Genomic DNA, 14539 nt, shown 5'->3' on the forward strand with positions numbered 1-14539 from the left:
TTAAATGGCATAGAAAGATAGCTATTTAGCTATCTGAATGACATCACACTATAAAAAAGGTCAAACGTGTTACACTACATGTAATCTAGTAGTACGACAAAAAAATACTGAAATTAATTCCAAAGACTACAGGTCAGATTTACTAAGCGTTTGCATCAATTGCAACACCTTTTTTCCCCAGCTGAGGATAAGATACCAAAAAACAGCTTTAACACTAGGCTACACTGTGTGCTTTCACTTAATGTCTTATTCCATTCGGTAACAATCATTTTACAACTTTGTTCTCCTTTCTGGCTAATTCTCACAGGCTTAGTAACATACCGCACACAAAACACACCATGTATAAAAGTGATTGCACACAGCAACACAACAGCAACCGATCTCTCTGGGGAGCCGTAGATGTTCCTTCACTGACATCAGGTGCTAAATCCACATGTCAGTTCAGACAGAACCAGAGCACTTATTCATGAGTGCTCATCTAGGATCAGGTTCACCCTTTGTTCATACGTTATTCACTATGATCTAAAAAGGAAAAACTGATCCTAGATCAGCACCCTAATCTATGGTTCAGCGCTGCAGTTGTACTTTACATTCCCTTTGCTTGAGAGGTCCTGTCTTTAGTCCAGACTTCTAATATAAAACAATTAGGGCCCATATTCATAAAGCATTGTAGGATTAGGAGTGCTGATATATACACATACACTCTCCCCCCCTCCCGGGGTTGCCTGGCTACCCAAGCACCTTGCTCCAGCCAAACGCTACACCACACCCACGGGTGTTAAATTGTTAATTGCTTCTCCGCAATGAGTCTAAATTTGAGTACTTCCACAACGATTTCTAGAACAGAAAACCATTCTAACTGTTCTGATTGGTCCCAGAAACAGATGGGTTGGGCCAGAGCCAGAACACACACACACACTGTTAAAGCAGAGGTTTGATTAGTTAAGAGATGAGCCAATCTCTGATTACTTTGTTTTGTACAACACCCCTCTTTGACATCACCGCAAACGACTTCAATAGCTTGGTTTCCATCCAATTGGCGACAGATTTTCACGTGAATATTTTAAAAATCTGCAGAGATGAGTTTCCATCAAATGGACTTGTTGTGGATAAAAGGCCGTGCGTGATGACGTAGTGCACATAAAAATACCTTTTGTGGATTCACATATACCCAATAAAAAAGTTAAATGGGTTTCCATGGCACCTTCAACTCCAGGCCTACTGATGGTTTTGTCACATTTTTTTTTTTGCGTTATATAGCGAATGTGGCCACTCTGGTATTGGCTTGTGCACTTTAGTCAACAGCTCAGATCAGTGGTCACCAACCTTTGAGTCAAGATCACTTTCGCAGTCAAAATGCAACACGAGATACCGCTCATGATTATTATTTTTTAAGCATGACTTAAGAAAATTTAACATTAACCCAATAAAAGCAGTCCTGTAAGAATGAGGTTTGTGCAGTAGGCCTAATATATTAACACAGCATATTGGCTATATGCCTGGCCTGGCAATATTTAAAAACTTGAGATTTGATTACACAATAGATCAGTTGGTGTAGCACTTGCAAGGCAGAGCATAGTGTTGAATACATATTAAACATGAACTCGCTCCTAAAAAAGAGCGGCTCTTTGCTGTATTCTTTGACAGCCTCTCTGTGGTCATGGTTTTACAAGTTATTACATCTAAGTTGGGCTAGTATCAAACTTTGCTATGGCCTGGGGTCATGGAAGCTCCTTAGGCACTGTGATTTGATATATCAGATTGGCCACCCAAGTAGGCGCATTCGATTTAGCCACAGATCTCCCAGTCGCCCCAGTTGAACTTTTCAGACAACTGAAATGGTTCAAAATGGGGAACACTTTGCTTACCCGGTGCGCAGGGCTTCTCAAATCAAGTGCACCTCTCGCCAAAAGCACAACATGAATTTAAAAGGAGCGCAAGCCTTTATCACAGCCCTTAACGTTGGATTTTCTACAGAAATGTTTGGTGATCGACGAGGAATGCCTTGAAAAAAATCGACCAGTTCTGAATGATTAAATTATTATGGACTAAAGAGAAAGATCATTTTTATTTGTCAAATGGCAGCCAAACATCGATCATCATGTCACTAGAATAAGACCCTCAATATTTATTGGAAAGCAGCAGCAAGCTAATCCCCTTGCACTTTCACCACCATGTGAAGTTCCTCATAATTTATTTCATATGAAGCCTAATAAACTGCATGCTTTCCCGAGTCGTAATGGAAGGACCCCCAGTTCTCGCATAATACATTTTACGACAAAAAGATCCCACCTTGTAGACTAAACAAAATACGCTAGACATTTGGAAAGTTCACTGGCCAATTAGCTTTTTCCATCAAGGCTAGTGGCATTTTTTTTTATCCGACACGTACTATAAATCGCATTCAAAAAAAAGGTTGGATGGAAGCATGCCTGGTTAATGATGGCAGTCAGACTGAAGTATGTAGCGAACATCAGGCAAAAACAGGGGCACACTGATCCTAGATCAGTACTCCTACTCCGAGATGCTTTGTAAATAATGCTTTAGCTGTGCTTTACATTCTCTCCGCTTGGCTCGTCTTTAGGCCAGGCTTCACTTCTCGGCCAGCATTATCAACCAGGGTTCCAACCACAGAACGAGATTATATTTCTGTTCTGCCAAGCTCCCTGCTGAATCACCCCTCTAGACTACCCATCCCAGAGACACAATCTGGCTGCTTTAGAGATCACACCATATTCCCCATACTGTAGGGTTAGAACTGCGATGTATCTCAGACATTGTCTCAAATTAGACACCCTATTTCCTTGTTGCACTACGTCACACGTGTCAAACTCGTTCCACGGAGGGCCACTCCTCCCTTGTACTTGATTGATGAATTAAGGTCATTAATTAGTAAGGAACTCACCTGGTTGTCTAAGTCTTAACCTGCAGACACTAGGCACTCAGTGGAATGAGTTTGACATCCCTGGACTACATAGTGCACTATATTAAGGCTGTTATGACACCCTATTCCCTACATAGTGCACTGCTTTTAAAGCTGCAATATGTACATTTTGGGCGATCTGACTAAATTCACAAACATTTAAGTTATAGATCTGTCATTTTCATTGAAAGCAAGTCTAAGAAGTGGTAGATCTGTTCTATGTGCGCTATTTCTATGCTTCCCGTGATTAAGTTACATTTTTGCATCTTTTACTTTCAGATTTGAACACCAGTTTCAAACAGCTAAAAAAATACAATATTTTAGGTTATGGATTATTTCACAGCAGTTTAGATGGTACAATGATTCTCCACACTATACTTTCCTGTATGTCACAAACTGAAATTAGGCTATTAGAATTTTTGCAACCAGGAAATGGCACAGCAGTTTCCAAATAGTGCATCTTTAAACTAGTGCACTATATGGGATACAGGGTGCCATTTGAGACGTAGCCACATACATACAGAACATGTCCAGACTAGACTATATAAGACCTGGCTCAAAGCCTTTCTTCAATGCTGATTTACATCAACCTGATTAGAGTAGAATGGTACTGTGCAACAATGACGAGAGGATCTTTGGATTAGTAACTCATACCTAAAAACACTCCCTCATTTAAAAACAAACTGTCAATCTATCTACTTTAAATATAATCTCAACCTCTTACTACCCAACTATCTACTTTTCTTAATATTTACATATCTATTAAGTACGGTAATACAGGATTTACACAAATCCTTGATTACAATATGGCGGTTAAAGGAGCTATATGTAACTCGTTGTCAATTTCACAAGAGATGGTCCATCTTTTACTGACCAATAAGAAGGCTGCACCATTAGAATGCAATTTTTTGTGAGCCCTATAACCTTTTTTGGGGAACAAAATATGAAACACTCATTCCACTATTACTATAGATAAATTAAGGGCATTTTCCATACAGCTCCTTTAAGCGCAAGATAAACAGCATGGAAAGAAAGAGTTTGGTCCAGGGTTAGCAATATTAGCATTGTCTACTAAGATGGCTGTGCCTCCTCTGGTTTGAAGCTCTACCTACTGGCTGTTTTAAGAGGTGGACCCCAGTGTGAGTGGGCGGAGCCTAACAGGCCTTTCACATTATTCGTACAAGGCGTTTTGCTCAGAGCGAGAACACCACGCACATACGTTGGAAAGGTCAAACAATTATTTGAACTTTGACGAGTGCAGGCAACAGCAGTGACCGACACCCTCAGAGCCTTCGCAACACAGCATGCCCTTTGGAGCGTGTTCTTTTCCGCCATTGGATAACAGTGGCTTTGTGCTGTGCCGTATTAGTGTGAATAATGTTAAAGGCCAGCGGTTGTCCTGTAATTAGGTGGTGGAGGGGGGAGAGGGTAGGATTAGTAATTAGGTGGTGGAGGGTGGAGAGGGTAGGAGCAGGGTAGGATTAGTAATTAGGTGGTGGAGGGTGGAGAGGGTAGGAGCAGGGTAGGATTAGTAATTAGGTGGTGGAGGGTGGAGAGGGTAGGAGCAGGGTAGGATTAGTAATTAGGTGGTGGAGGGTGGAGAGGGTAGGAGCAGGGTAGGATTAGTAATTAGGTGGTGGAGGGTGGAGAGGGTTGGAGCAGGGTAGGATTAGTAATTAGGTGGTGGAGGGTGGAGAGGGTTGGAGCAGGGTAGGATTAGTAATTAGGTGGTGGAGGGTGGAGAGGGTTGGAGCAGGGTAGGATTAGTAATTAGCTGGTGGTGGGTGGAGAGGGTTGGAGCAGGGTAGGATTAGTAATTAGGTGGTGGAGGGTGGAGAGGGTAGGATTAGTAATTAGGTGGTGGAGGGTGGAGAGGGTTGGAGCAGGGTAGGATTAGTAAGTAGGTGGTGGTGGGTGGAGAGGGTTGGAGCAGGGTAGGATTAGTAATTAGGTGGTGGTGGGTGGAGAGGGTTGGAGCAGGGTAGGTTAGGGCTGCAGGAAGGAGCTGATGGAGCTGATGAAGTCCAGGGGTTTGTCTGCGTGGATCCAGTGGCTGGCGTCTGGGATGTACTGGATGTCTGCACATGGGAACAACCGCTGGATCTCTGGATAGTCCTCAGAACTGAGAGAGAGAGAGAGCAGAGCGAGAGAGAGAGGAGGGAGAGAGCAGAGGGCGAGAAAGGAGGGAGAGAGCAGAGCGAGCAGAGCGAGAGAGCAGAGACAAAGGAGGGAGAAAGACAAAAGATGGAAGAGAGAAGAGTCAAAGTAGGGAAACAGAAGACACCAAACCAAATCATAGAAATAATACAAAACAGTCTTACACCAATGACAGCTATTAAAAACTGTATAACAGATGACATCTTATACCTGATGTAGGCAGAACTGGCTCCGCCCAGGAAGAGGGTGGGGCCCTCGTATGTGGTTTCGAAGGTAGGGAAGCTCATGATGTCATCAAGGTGTGCGGCAATGGCGTCCAGATTGACTCTCCAGGCGTAGTGTCCGTTCTGCTCCACCAGGTTGGTCAGCAGGAACTGGCGCACTGAGCGCTCCTGAACACAGAAAGGAACAACACCATTACTAAACAAACTATCACTGGGTTATGTCCTCGAAATGCCTTTTTTGGTTTCAAAAGAAAAAAGGCATTTCAATGGGCTGCAATTACAATATATAATAATGCTTTTTACTCAATTCCAAAGCCCTTTAGATGGTGCTTGGGGATTAGTCAACAACCAATTGAAGACTGCTTTATATCCATTTGGTTTAACAATGCATTCATTCATTCATTCAGTCTCCAAAGACCAGGGATGTTAACAGTTAAATGTATTTTTGGCAGCTAACTGATTTAACTGGTCATGCTGATCGGTCTATAGGTTAATTTGCATAATTTACTGAATTTGCATTTGGGCAATAAAATGGTATTATGTTTTACATTCGCTACATCATTACAGTAGTTGTATGTTCAATTACATAGCCTTTCAGCTGTCAGACGATTGGGTTGCTACAGTTGTAGTGAGACGATAGTGACAGGTAGTGTGAACCCTGGGTGGTATTAGCAGTAATACTTGTATTAATTAAGGTTCCCTATTAGCTGCTGCCTTATGGGTTCCATTAACATAAGGTAGTTATATACACAACTTAAAATATTACCAGACACTACATTTCATAACACATTGTGTTCCCTCAGGCCACTACTCTACTGTCACATACATTTGAAGTCAGAAGTTTACATACACCTTAGCCAAATACATTTAAACTCAGTTTCACAATTCCTGACATTTAAACCTAGTAAAAAGTCCATATTTTAGGTCAGTTAGGATCATCACTTTATTTTAAGAATGTGAAATGTCAGAATAATAGTAGAGAGAATGATTTATTTCAGCTTTTATTTATTTAATTAGATTCCCAGTGGGTCAGAAGTTTACATGCACTCAATTAGTATTTGGTAGCATTGCCTTTAAATTGTTTAAATTGAGTCAAACGTGTCGGGTAGCCTTCCATTCCTCCTGACAGAGCTGGTCTAACAGAGTCAGGTTTGTAGATCTCCTTGCTCGCACACTTTTTCAGTTCTGCCCACAAATTCTCTATGGGATTGAGGTTAGGGATTTGTGATGGCCACTCCAGTACCTTGACTTTGTTGTCCTTAAGCAATTTTGCTACAATTTGGGAAGTATGCTTTAGGTCATTGTCCATTTGGAAGACCCATTTATGATCAAGCTTAAACTTCCTGACTGATGTCTAGAGATGCTGCTTCAATATATCCACATCATTTCCCTCCCTCATGATGCCATCTATTCTGTGAAGTGCACCAGTCCCTCCTGCAGCAAAGCACCCCCACAACATGATGCTGCCACCCCCGTGCTTCAGCGTTGGGATGGTGTTCTTCAGCTTGCAAGCCTCGCCCTTTCTCCTCCAAACATAACATTATGGCCAAACAGTTCTACTTTTGTATCATCAGACCAGAGGACATTTCTCCAAAAAGTACGATCTTTGCCCCCATGTACAGTTGCAAACCGTAGTCTGGCTTTTTTAACGGTGGTTTTGGAGCAATGGCTTCTTCCTTGATGAGCGGCCTTTCAGGTTATGTCGATATAAGACTCGTTTTAATGTGGATATAGATACTTTTGTACCCGTTTCCTCCAGCATCTTCACAAGGTCCTTTGCTGTTGTTCTGGGATTGATTTGCACTTTTCGCACCAAAGTACATTCATCTCTAGGATACAGAACGCGTCTCCTTCCTGAGCGGTATGGCGGCTGTGGTCCCATGGTGTTTACTTGTTCATCTGTACAAACAACAGTACGCGTGGTACCTTCAGGCATTTGGAAATTGCTCCCAAGAATGAACCAGACGCGTGGAGGTTTACAATTTTTTTTCTGGGGACTTGGCTGACTTGATTTTCCCATGATGTCAAGCAAAGAGGCATTGAGTTTGAAGGTAGGCCTTGATATACATCCACAGGTACACGTCCAATTGACTCAAATAGCCTATCAGAAGCTTCTAAAGTCACAACATCATGTTCTGGAATTTTCCAAGCTGTTTAAAGGCACAGTCAACTTAGAGTATGTAAACTTCTGACCCACTGGAATTGTGATATAGTGAATTATAAGTGAAATAATCTGTTTGTAAACAATTATTGGAAAAATGACTTGTGTCATGCACAGAGTAGATGTCCTAACCGACTTGCCAAAACTATAGTTTGTTAACAAGACAATTGTGGAGTGGTTGAAAATGAGTTTTAATGACTCCAACCTAAGTGTATGTAAACTTCCGACTTCAACTGTATGTACTATGCTTATTGGTCATAGCATGGATATAGTTAGTATGCCAAAAGTTCCCAGATGTCGTACTACATTCGCCAAAATACTAAGTATACAAGCAGTGGACACTATTTCCGTGCTTTTAGGGCGCATAATGCAATTCTTCCGAAAATGGGCGTGGCTTCACAAACTTTTTCAAATTTGAAGAAAATGGCGGAAAATATGCAGCCCAAGTTCAATGAGAGCGGATACAAATTCATTGCTTTAACCAATTACAACAAATGTTAAGAAAATGTTGAGCAATTTAGTAAAGTAATAACTTTTCAAATACATTCCAAGTTATGTTGACTGACAATTTGTTAGCTACACTGTCCTTAACAGACCGCATAACATATTACAGCAGTATGTACCATATGTTAGCTTGCTACCTAATGTTAGTTGGCTACTAATATGTCGAACTTGCAAGCATATTAACAACATGCTAACTATCCAACAGTTATTGACTTAATTATTCACGTCATTCTTAGCTAAGCGGGATAGCTGTTGTGCGTTCAATGGACATTGTTAATTCAGTGCATTCGTAAATTCACTCCGGCTATCAACTCCGATTTCAGAGCACTCGAGTCTGATTGTACCAGAAAGCTGGGATCAACCCTACTCCTCGGCCAGTGTCCAGTGTGCGCTCTGAACGCTCAGAGAACAAAACTCTCTGTATTTACAAACGCCCAGAGCGCACGCTGGCACTCCAGATTGAATGAACAAACACACCCAAAGTCATAAGATGTCTAGCTAGTAATATATTACTCTAACAAGCTAGCACAAGGTTGCATAGCAACAATCAACATCAGGTAGACAGGCATAGCGCTAGTACGCTCAACTGAAAGGATAAGTTTACAATATACTAAAATGAACTAATAGTATTTAGTCATTAAGTATGTAGTATACAGTATGGTATTCGCACACAGCTCTGATGTTAATAGCAGTAGTGTGAACCCTGGTGGTAATAACAGTAGTGATAGCCAGTGACGAGCTTGCCCTAACCTTGACCAGTTTGCGTAGCTGGTCCTCGGCCATGCGGCGGGCGGTCGAGCGAGGGATGTCGCTAGAGATCTTCACATCCTTCATGGCCTGGATGTAGGAGTGGAAGTTGGTACGGGTGGTGGTCTGGGCTGGACTGATGTCCACCACCACCAACCTCTCCACCAGGCCAGGCTACCGGTAGATATGAGGAAAGGAAGGAGAAGGGGGTGATTGACAGGAGGGGTAGAGCGATGAAGAGACAGGTAGAAGGAGGGAGAGAGAAGAGGTAGAAGAGCAGAGGAAATGAGAACTGAAAAAAAAAAAAAAAGTTCTGCCCCCTCTATACAATGGGAAGTGTGACCACTTCAGTTTCTAAAATCTTCTTAAGAGGCGTAGTGTAGAAGTAAATTAACCCACGAATGTGAATATCATTATATACCGTATACAGTGAATTTGGAGAGTATTCATACAGACTTTTTCCCAACATTGTTACGTTTCAGTCTCAGTCTAAAATTGATCGTGTTTCCACAATCAACACCCCATAATGACAAAACGAAAACAGTTGTAGACATTTTTTGCAAACTTAAATCAAACAGAAATACCTTATTTACATAAGTATTTAGACCCATTGCGATGAGACTCAAAATTGATTTCAGGTGCATCCTGTTTCCATTGATCATCCTTGAGATATACATCTACAACTTGATTCAATTGATTGGATATGATTTAGAAAAGGTACACACCTGTCTATTTAAAAGTCCCACAGTTGACAGTGCAAAAACCAAGCCATGAGGTTGAAGGAATTGTCCATAGAGCTCCGAGACAGATCTGGGGAAGGGTACCAAAACATTTCTGCAGCATTGAAGGTTCCCAAGAACACAGTGGCCTCCATAATTCTTAAATGGAAGAAGTTTTGAATCACCAAGACTCTTCCTAGTGCTGTCTGCCTGGCCAAACTGAGCAATCAGGGGAGAAGGGCCTTCGTCAGGCAGGTGACCAAAAACCTGATTATCACTGACAGAGCTCCAGAATTCCTCCGTGGAGATGGGAGAAACTTCCAGAAGGACAAACATCTCTGCAGCACTCCACCAATCAAGCCTTTATGGTAGAGTGGCCAGACAGAAGCCACTCTTCAGTAAAAGGCACATGACAGGCTGCTTGGAGTTTGCCAAAAGGCACCTAAAGGACTCTGACCACGAGAAACAAGATTCTCTGGTCTGATGAAATCAAAATGTAACTTTTTAGCCTGAATGCCAAGCGTCACGTCTGGAGGAAACGTGGCACCATCCCTATGGTGGAGCATGGTGGTGGCAGCATCATGCTGTGAAGTTGTTTTTCAGTGTCAGGGACTGGGAGACTAGTCAGGATCGAGGGAAAGATGAACGGAGCAAAGTACAAAGAGATCCTTGATGAAACCTGCTCCAAAGTGCTCAGGACCTCAGAAAGGTCATCTTCTAAGAGAATGCAGGAGTGGCTTCGGAACAAGTCTCCGAATGTCCTTGTGTGGCCCAGCCAGAGCCCAGATTTGAACACGATCGAACATCTCTGGAGAGCCCTGAAAATAGTTATGTAGCGACTCTCCCCATCCAACCTGACAGAGCTTGAGGATGTGCAGAGAAGAACGGGAGAAACTCCCCAAATACAGGTGCGCCAAGCGTGTAGTGTCATACCCAAGAAGACTCAAGACTTGAAATCGCTGCCAAAGTTGCTTCAGCGAACTGAGTAAAGCATCTGAATATTTATGTAAATGTGTATTTCATTTTTTTTGCATAAAAAAAAAAAGATTTTTAGAAATGTTTGCAGATGTAGTTTTGCTTTGTCAGTGTGAGGTACCGTGTGTAGATTGATGAGGAATAAGGCTGTAATGTAAAAAAAAAGGGGTCTGAATACTTTCCGAATGCACTGCATATCCTAAATGACTGAGTTTTTGTGAATTTGATGATATAATCTAAAAGTGCATTCAAAAAAAGTATGGTGACTGTAAGGAAGTAAGGCGAGATGGGCAGTCACTTTCCCATGGTACAGTGCAGCAGTAATCATTGCAGGTTTCTAATGTAATTAGTGCAGCTTCAAGCGGCACAGAGACCACAGTGTAGTAAGGATTCATATTGATGTTCCGGGGTCGTTCGTTTGTTCACCTGCGACAGGGCTGTAGTCATGGCGACCTTGCCCCCCATGCTGTGGCCAATCAGGACGCACTTCCCGATGTGCAGCTGGGCAAGCAAGTGCGTCAAGTCATTGGTCATCGCCTCATAGGTCAGATCGGTGCTGTGTGTGCTGGTACCGTGGTTACGGGCGTCGACCGTCAGCACCTGACTGGACAAAGGACAGTTAGGACACTAGGGAGGGGTGGAGAGGAGGGAGATGGAGGGGAGGAGAAGAGGGAAGGCACAGGGCTATAGGCTAGATAGAAGACTACAGTTCAGTCCTTCGTGATCACTCATTGAAAGGAAGGACAGTAGGGATTCATTGGGGTGAGAGGAGAGGAAGAGTATGGTGGGCGTAGAGGGAGAGTATGGTGGGCGTAGAGGGAGAGTAGGATGAGAGGAGAGGGAGTAGGGTGGGAGGAGGGTACAGGCCATAATCCTGCTGGTATTCATTTTTCACTGGCACTTAACTGCATTACGGTCACTGATTGTAACACATATCTGGTTTCACAACCCTCAACAAATAGAAAGCATGAATAAAACAGCCACCCTCGAAGACCCGAGTTGTGCATAACTGGCTGTATGTGAGAGAATAACTGAGCCTTATCAGCATGGCTTCAGATAAATCAGAATTTAGTGTATAGAATGTATTATTTACCCGGTTGTTTAGAGAGAAAGATATGTTGAGACCAAGGCATACACAGCCTAGTGTATCCCCCCACCTCATGTGTTAGCCATCCTGGATTTACAGTCTTTAACATTAACACGCGTTGCTCTTTGTGGTAAATAATTGTACATTTACATTTTAGTCGCTCTTATTCAGAGCGACTTAGAGGAGCAATAAGAGTTAAGTGCCTTGCTCAACAGCACATTGACCAAATTTTACACCTAGTCGCCTCTGGGATTCGAACTAGCATCCTTTCGGTTACCTGCACAACGCTCTTAACCACCAGGCTACTTGCCACCCATGTAATATTTCTGAAACTGTTGTCTGCCTTGTGAGACTATGCGTTACCTTTCGGCCTGTCCTCTGCACCAGGGACTTGGCTATAGAGTGGAAGTTGGACTTGCTGCCAAACAGCCCATGGAGGAACACCAGGGGGGTGCCGTCCCCTGTCCCGTCAAACACGTCATAGGTTAGGTTCACAGGGCTGCAACAGACAATAGAATAACACATTGTTAGAGTTAACATACTTTTTTTGTGTATGTAAATGCTTTCAAAAATTAGTGGTTTCGGCTATTTCAGCAATACCAGTTGCTGACAGGTGTAAAAAAAAAAAAAAAACATTAAAAAAAAAAATCAAGCACACAGCCATGCAATCTCCATAGAGAAACATTTGCAGAAGAATGAATTTACTGAAGAGCTCAAAGACTATCAACGTGGCACTGTCATAGGATGCCACCTTTCCAACAAGTCGGTTCGTCAAATTTCTGCCCTGGTCAACTAAGCGCTGTTATTGTGAAGTGGAAATGTCTAGGAGCAACAACGACTCAGCTGCGAAGTGGTAGGCCACACAAGCTCACAGAACGGGACTGTCTAGTCCTGAAGCGCATAGCTCGTCTGTCCTCGGCTGCAACACTCACTATCAAGTTCCAAACTGCCTCTGGAAGCAATGCAGCACAATAACTGTTCTTCGGGAGCTTCATCAAATGGGTTTCCATGGCCGAGCAGCTGCACAGAAGCCTAAGATAACCATACACAATGCCAAGCGTCGGTTGGAGTGGTGTAAAGCTCGCCGCCATTGGACTCTGGAGCAGTGGAAACACGTTCTCTGGCTTAATGTACAAATTACCTCGACAAACCTGTACCCCTGCACATTGACTCGTTACCCCCTGTATATAGCCTCATTATTGTTATTTTATTGTGTTACTCTATTATTTTTACTTTTGTTTATTTGGTAAATATTTTCTTAACTCTTCTTGAACTGCACTGTTGGCTTGTAAGTAAGCATTTCATGTGACAAATCACGCTTCATTATCTGGCAGGCCGAATCTGAATTTGGCGGTTGTCAGGAGAACGCTACCTGCCCCAATACATAGAGACAACTGTAAAGTTTGGCGGAGGAGGAATAATGGTCTGGGGCTGTATTTCATGATTCGGACTATGCCCCTTAGTTCCAGTGAAGGGAAATCTTGAAGCTACAGCACACAATGATATTCTAGACGATCGTGTGCTTCAACTTTGTGGCAACAGTTTGGGGATGGCCCTTTCCTGTTTTAGCATGACAATGCTCCCGTGCACAAAGCAAGGTCCATACAGAAATGGTTTGTGAAGATCAGTGTGGAAGAACTTGATTGGCCTGCACAGAGTCCTGACCTCAACCCCAACAAACAACTTAGGGATGAATTGGAATGCTGACTGCGAGCAACGTCGGTGTCCTACCTCACTAATACTTTTGTGGCTGAATGGAAGAAAGTCCCAAACATCTAGTGGAAAGCCTTCCCAGAAGAGTGGAGGCTATTATAGCAGCAAAGGGAGGGACCAACTTCATATTAATGCCCATGATTTTGGAATGAGATGTTCGAAGAGCAGATGTCCACATACTTTCGGTCATGTCGTGTATTTGATAATAAAATAACTATCTTCACAGGGGTGCAACAGAGGAAAGAGACAATGACGTTAATGAATTGTTAACGTATCCTTGGTAATGAATTCGGCTAAGAAATGTAGTAAACAAAACAAGTAACTGACTGTGTCAACATGATATTCTCATTCAACGATGTAACTGATTTACCATAACGTTACATTGCTAACCTAGGACAGTTAAACAAACACTGAGTAGGGCCGGGGTCATTGTTGGAATGCTGGCCTAGCTGGTTAGCTAGCTAGATAAAAATGCTAGTAAAATATTGGGCTTTAGATTTGGCAACACACAATACAATAAATGCAAGCAACATCGGATGGGCACACATTGCTTGTCATACAACAGAAAATGTAGAAATATATTAATTTAGTCCACAACCAAGTGTACTGCTAACGTTAGTTAGGTAACTAGCATTAGCTATCCATCTAAATAAAATACCCTAGCTAACCCTAAATAACACAAACATACACAAATAAAGATCAATGATAACCAATTTCTCCTATAATGTTGTTATTCGGTGCATTTACATGAACGTTATGTAGCTAAAAAAGATAGCTAGCTAGAATGTGAACTCGCTGTCAATTTATTAGCCTGGACTGTAGCAAGTAGAGGGCATTTAACGTTACCTGGTCGAGCCAACCGCCCGAGTCATCCGCAGCACGCCACCGCTGAAATCCTGCTGTCCGGTTACAAACCGACATGTTGCCCGTCCGCAGAGAAGTCCTCTCGAGAGTAAGCGACAGAAAACACTCATGACAAGGTAGGCTCGTTAAATTTTCTTCCAGGCTGACCGACAACATACGCTTTCTATTCTGCAGATTTCGGAGCAGAGAAAATCATTCTCTGACTGACATTAGAAGAGAATGAGTCGTCACTAGTTACCACAGCCACAAAGTAACAAACCCCGCCCATTTTTTAAATTACAATTTTCACTTCTTAAAATGTAACCCTAACATTAACCACATCTTAATACTACCCTTAAATTAGCAGCGAGATGGTCAACCTTAAAGACTTTCCTACTACCCCAATAAGCTAATAACATTAGTTATATATCCAAGGCATCTTACCTGCCTCCACTAGTAAAGCACATTGATTTACATTTTTTATTT

At 42.6% G+C, this 14539-nt stretch overlaps 2 protein-coding genes across 2 annotated transcripts in view; both read right to left on the minus strand.

Annotated features, from left to right (window-relative positions):
• Positions 1–14539, minus strand: part of LOC112231423 — a gene marked incomplete in the record, with an annotated part of 690592 nt that overhangs the window by 31821 nt on the left and 644232 nt on the right.
• abhd11 (abhydrolase domain containing 11) lies at positions 243–14304 on the minus strand. The gene is made up of 6 exons (XM_024398176.2): positions 14057–14304; positions 11861–11996; positions 10837–11010; positions 8720–8890; positions 5291–5472; positions 243–5045 (listed from the first exon to the last, which is right to left on the minus strand). Exons 1-6 carry the CDS (start codon positions 14182–14184, stop codon positions 4910–4912), a joined length of 927 nt encoding a protein of 308 aa, XP_024253944.1. The 5' UTR covers positions 14185–14304; the 3' UTR covers positions 243–4909.

The sequence above is a fragment of the Oncorhynchus tshawytscha genome, linkage group LG33 (assembly GCF_018296145.1).
Source record: "Oncorhynchus tshawytscha isolate Ot180627B linkage group LG33, Otsh_v2.0, whole genome shotgun sequence".
Taxonomy (NCBI): domain Eukaryota; kingdom Metazoa; phylum Chordata; class Actinopteri; order Salmoniformes; family Salmonidae; genus Oncorhynchus; species Oncorhynchus tshawytscha.

Bases quoted from the DNA above. Each gene is read 5' to 3' on its own strand.
- abhd11 (XM_024398176.2), bottom strand. From the start codon at position 14,184: ATGAGTGTTTTCTGTCGCTTACTCTCGAGAGGACTTCTCTGCGGACGG. The intron at 11,997-14,056 runs GTAACGTTAAAT...TGTCTGTTGCAG, and splicing joins CGGGCGGTTGGCTCGACCAG to CCCTGTGAACCTAACCTATG. The intron at 5,473-8,719 runs GTTAGGGCAAGC...TTCTGTGTTCAG, and splicing joins AGCTACGCAAACTGGTCAAG to GAGCGCTCAGTGCGCCAGTT.